General features: G+C 36.8%; 1 protein-coding gene across 1 annotated transcript; it reads right to left on the reverse strand.

Moving 5' to 3' along the window:
- Nucleotides 1–238: 238 nt before the first annotated feature.
- On the reverse strand, nt 239–1,374 carry LOC118703151 (olfactory receptor 4K1). The gene has a single exon (XM_036409883.2). It carries the CDS (start codon nt 1,320–1,322, stop codon nt 390–392), a length of 933 nt encoding a protein of 310 aa, XP_036265776.1. The 5' UTR covers nt 1,323–1,374; the 3' UTR covers nt 239–389.
- Between the last annotated feature and the right edge of the window lie 4,626 nt (nt 1,375–6,000).

Below are 6,000 nucleotides of genomic sequence, written 5' to 3' on the forward strand. Positions count from 1 at the left end.
AATTGAATGAATATATCAGAAACTCAATTTGCTTAAACATTATGATTGCAAGGTACAAAAATCACTGCAATTGAAAATAATCACAAATTTAGTAATATAAGTAACATTTTATGTAGGTTAGACTAAATTTTTTATAAAATATCTAAAGGAATTATTAAATATTTTAAGAGAATTTGTACTTTAGAATTGTAAAAAAAAAAATTGGTTTAAATTCTCTTTAAATACTATTAAACCAAGAACTGATTTTATGCGGTTTCATTGCATTTAGGACAAAAATCCAATTCTATATCTCAATAACCCATGACATTAGCAAAAGTAATTGGCATGATGCTGTGATCCAGTGGAGGCTCTTCATTCTCATTCAGGATTACATGCCTTCAGGGTGATCTCTAGTTTTTCCAGTTCAAATGACGATTTCTCAACCTTCGGATGGCAGATTTAACATCTTCATTCCTCAGAGAGTAGATGATGGGGTTCAACATGGGCGTACAAACAGTGTAGAACACAGAAAGGAACTTATCCACAGAAAGTCTGCTAAAAGGCCATATATAGAAATAGATGCAAGGCCCGAAGAAAAGAATCACCACTATGATGTGAGCTGTTAGCGTAGAAAGTGCCTTGGATGACCCACCGGAGGACCGGCGCCAGACAGTGATCAAAATGATGGCGTAGGAAATCATTAAAGCCAGGAAACAGCCCAATGATATCAGGCCACTGTTAGTTAGCGTCATAATTTCCATCTCATAAGTATCCATGCAAGCCAGCTCTATCACTAGGGGAAGGTCACAAAAGAAGCTGTCTACCTCATTTGGGCCACAGAACGGCAGACCCACTGTAAAAGCCAAGTGGCTCACAGAATGAAGAATACCCACAGCCCAGGAAATAGACACAAAGATTATACACAGTCTCCGATTCATAATTGTGCTATAGCGTAGGGGCTTACAGATGGCTATAAATCTGTCAGATGCCATAGCGACAAGCAACATCATCTCACTCCCAACAAAACTATGAAGGAGAAATATCTGGGCCATGCAACCCTCAAAGGAGATAGTCTTGTTCTCAACAAAAAAGTCCACGAGCATCTTGGGGGTTGCAAAGTTAGATTGGCAGATATCAATGAAAGAAAGGTTACTGAGCAGGAAGTACATCGAAGAATTCAAATGGGAGTCAGAGGAAATGATAACAATAATCAGGAGGTTGCCCAGCACAGATGCCACATACACCATAGAAAAGACTGCGAAAAGGAAAAGCTGAAGATCCCAAGAATTAGAGAGTCCCAGAAGCACAAACTCAGACACCACTGATTCATTTATGTGAGCCATATCGCCAATGTACAGTTACCTAATTTAAAAAACATCAGGGAAATATCACACAATGATTAGGACTATACCTGAGATAAATACAAAAGAAACAGCCAGTTTTCAATTAAAAGTCAATTTAATTTAAAGAAGTAATATAAAAAAATTACTAATATTTAACATCCATCTGCTTTGAAAAGAGGGATAGTGTGAAAAAAGAGGATTAGATATGAATCCTATCAAAACTAGGAACATAAGCTGCACACATTAAAAATATATAAAATTGGAAATTAGCAAATATAAGTGATATGTTAATACCATAAATATCAAGATGAAAGAAATTATGCCAAATTGGTAAAGTGAGGCATCATGGAGTAGGTATTATTTTAAGTTAAAACTTTTTAAAAGTATGGAATTTGCTAGCCAAAACTGAAGAAAAGGCTATTTCTGGTGGGGGAATAAGGAGAACAAAGATGCAAAGGTAACACTGTGAAAGATATACTCAGGGAATGATAGTTGAGTGGCCTGTCTAGAGAAGAGGTTATGCTGAGGAGCAATCACAGTGAAGCTGGGAATGGTAGATCTTTGTGGATGCAATTAGGTTTGAATGCAAGGCTAAATGGATTAGTGTTCTTGAAATTATGAATCATAAAGTGCTTGATAGTTCTAAGAACTTAATAGAAACAATTTGCTTAGGAAGAAAGGGCAGTGGTGTCTCTTTCTAAACAAGCCGGACGCACCTAGATTTATAAAAATTTGCAACACCTTTCAGAACAGCCTTTACATGATGCGTTTTCATAAAAGTTAAGTAGTGTGTAAATTACCTCTTGAATGGTTTTTTTGACACTTTGCTTAACACATTGGACACCAGGTGGCCACTTCTTCCCAGAAAAGAACTCTAACCTCCAATGTTTCAGAAAACACTTTTGGCTTTAGCCCTGCATACCCAACAGTGTATGATAATCATTTACTTGTCCTTATACTGATTAAAGTTATGCACCCTGTATTTTTCAATAGTTTGTTAGGTCCAGGTTATTTGGATATAACTAACATAATACATATTTAAAATTTAAAAGCCAAAAGTGTACAGGTATTCGTAATTTAAACAGTTAAATGTTTAAACTATTTTCAAGTTTTTTTTTTGTTATTTTAACTTGGTTGTTGAAGCACTAAATCCTACCCTCTAAGAGCTTTCCTCTCGGCACTTAAATTTTGATACTTGGTTTTAAAATGAATGCAGAAGCTTATGTTACTCAAGAATATAAATACTTCAATAAGGTATAAAGTGACCTCAGCAAAATTGCCCAGCATGAGCTTCTCATCTCCATGTAGAAGATTTGGGCTAATGTTGGTTTGTCTGATCGTGGATTCATGGACAGCGAAGAGAAAAAGGCAACCAAACACTGGAGAAGAAAGAGATTCCCGTTTTTAAGACTACGGAAGACCCTACAGAGCTACATTTTTTAATTTTAAAAAATATAAAGTTTGCCGGGACCGGTTTGGCTCAGTGGATAGAGCGTCGGCCTGCGGACTGAAAGGTCCCGGGTTCGATTCTGGTCAAGGGCATGTGCCTTGGTTGCGGGCACATCCCCGGTGGGGGGTGTGCAAGAGGCAGCTGATCGATGATTCTCTCTCATCGATGTTTCTAGGTCTCTGTCCCTCTCAATTACTCTCTGTGTAAAACCAATAAAATATATTTTTTAAAAAAATAAAGTTTGACTCTCTGAGGACCTTTTAATAGCATTTAATCCATGTGTAAAGCCTACCAATACTAAGGTAATGTATTATAGAATAGGATAATATTGAAGAGAGGAGCAGAGAGAGAGGGAGGGGAAGCAGTGAGGGTAAGAGAAAAGGAGAGGAAAAGAAGGAGAAGAAAACTAATGGTTAACAGCATGTTAGATAAAGTTAGTGGTATTATACATTTTTAATAGATCATCTTATCTTTGAAAAACTATTTTCTGAAAATATTCAAATTTCCTACTAACTCTATTTCCACCATCCTATCTAATAAAAGGCTAATATGCAAATCTAAACAGTGGAATGACCAGAAGCTATGATGTACACTGACCTCCAGGGGGGCAGATGCTCAGTGCAGGAGCTGACCTTTGGTGGTTAGTCACTCCCACAGGGGGAGCACCACTCAGCCAGAAGCTCTGAGCCAGGCTTACAACTGGTGAGCCCAGTGGCCATGGTGGGAGCCTCTCCTGCCTCCTTGGCAGTGCTAAAGATGTTTGCCTTGGTGGGTGGGCCTAAGCCATCAGTCAGACATCGCCTAAGGGCTCCCAGACTGCGAGAGGGCACAGGCTGGGCTGAGGGACCCCTCAAGTGCATGAATTTCATGCACCAGGCCTTTATATCTAATAAATGATAAGGTTTATCAGTCTTCATTTTTCAAAATATAGGAAACAAGTAGAATATATTCTCCATGTTAATTGTCTATGATTTCTTAATCCAAGTAGAACAGACTAGATTTAATGCTACATCTCGTTTTTTTCTTCATAATTAAGGTAAGTATACATTAGTAAAGATAAATAGCATTGGCCACTTACTAGCTGTATGGTTGTCCTTGGAAGATAGAACTAAATTATCCTCAAAGCTATTTTTACATCTAAACTTCTAAGTGCAGAGGCAGTGCCTGGCTGCTGGAGTTGCTCAGTTGGTTGAGAATCATCCTGTGCATCGAAAGATTGCCTGTTTCCCAGTCAGGGCATATCCTGGGGATTTGTGTTTGATTCATATTCTCTCTCTCTCTCTCTCTCTCTCTCTCTCTCTCTCTCTCTCTCTCTCTCTCTCTCTCTCTCTCTTTCTCTCTCTCTCTCTCTCTCTCTCTCTCTCTCTCTCTCTCTCTCTCTCTCTCTCTCTCTCTCTCTCTCCTGTCTTTTTCTCCCTTCCTCTCTAAGCATGTCCTCAGGTGAGGATTAAAAAAAAAATTCTTTAAAGTACAGGAGGCAGTTATGTTACAGAAATATATGTATTTTTTTTAAAGTCACTCAGAATTCCTTGGACTATACACAGAGCATGCAGAAGCTTCTTCATTAATGAATCATTAACTTTTTATATTTTTATTGTTAGTGTACCTCAATATAGAAAAGTTTTTAAATTGTAAAAAAAAAAAGCATAAGAGAATTTCCCTACTCCTGGTATAAAACCAACTTTAATACTTAGAAAGTGATATTATATTAATATTCTATTAAGCATGTTAATAAAACTCTAAAACCATAAATAAGCATACTTTTGTTTTTAGAACTTTGACTTATAATAAGCATAACAGTAAAAGGCAATAAAGAATATCCTTGTTGACCATGGCACTACCTTGTATAGCTGCCCCTTCTTCATTCCTGGCAAATTTTGATAGTCAACAAATCTTTGCTTAACAGATGGCTAAGTATTCCCTGACTAGAAAGCATAAAAGGGGCAGAGAAGGAAGAGACTATCCTATAGTGTACTTCCCTGTCTTTGTCAGATACTGATCCTATCAGGGCTGCCCTAAGCCAATCAGTGGGACAGTCACACAGACAGAGAAGCGGAGAACAGAGATTCTCTTCTTCCAGATGGAGTTTCCAATTTGACTGAGACAAGAATACTTTCTCCTTTGCTATCTTCTGGTTTCTGATTTTGCATCTAGGAGGCAATTTGCCCATCATATCTAGTTCAAACAATATCATCATATGCATATATAATACTTACATTTATGTTACTTTTAGTAATTTCTCTGTCTTTCAGTTCTTCCTTATTTTCTCCAAATTTGGTCTCCTTCATTTGTTTCTAAGCTTCCCACTTTCTGCTATGAGTTTTCATACCAAGAATATTTCATACCAAGTATACTCTTGATGCATTTTAACGTGGTCACTGCACTAAGCTGTGCAGAAAAAAAGCCCTTCAGGTTCTTCCCTGCGGTAGTGAGGACTCTGGTCCTGCTGTCCCTTACCATCAAATTACAGTGTCCTAAGGGAAGGCAATATAAAGTCTTCCATCCTCATTCCAAGAAAATGATTTTATTGGAGAAGTGAGAAGTCACCCTTTAGAGATCTGAGGTCTCACTGCAGTGAGAGTAATTATATTTTTAAAAATAGTTTTTCCAGAAATAGACAGGAAAAAAGTTGTGTGTGTGTGTGTGTGTGTGTGTGTGTGTGTGTGTGTATGTGTGTTTTACCAATTTGTTGGTACATATGAGAACAACAGATTATTTGATTTTCATAGTTTCCCAGTCAGTGAAATAATTTTTTGGCACCTATATTCTTGTCACTAAAATAATTCCACGGTCTTACAAAATGATCAAAGCCTTAGGATGGTTACTGCCAATCATAAGGAACCCACTACTTCACAAATCTGATGAATCTAGTTAGAGTGCTCAACACGTTCTGCCATCTGTGGTTTAATAGAATAAATTTATTCTCATTTTAACGTAATGATTCCTCAAATTTTTAAAGGTGCTCTCACTTTTTCTCCATGATAAATCTCCTATTTCCCCCTCAAATATGTCAACAGTTTTTTCTACTGTATTTTATATAATACTTTTTCTATATCTCCAAAGGCTGTAATGTAGATGTAATTTTCAAATGGTCAACTTTACAGAAGAAAATTGAAAATAAAATTCTCTACCACTTATATATTTGTATATCTCCTAGTATAATAAATATTCATAGAACAATGGCATATGCTTGAAAGAGATAGATATTGAAAAAAATTTTATTTATAA

Source organism: Pipistrellus kuhlii, unplaced genomic scaffold, assembly GCF_014108245.1.
Source record: "Pipistrellus kuhlii isolate mPipKuh1 unplaced genomic scaffold, mPipKuh1.p scaffold_m20_p_1, whole genome shotgun sequence".
In the NCBI taxonomy this organism is placed as follows: domain Eukaryota; kingdom Metazoa; phylum Chordata; class Mammalia; order Chiroptera; family Vespertilionidae; genus Pipistrellus; species Pipistrellus kuhlii.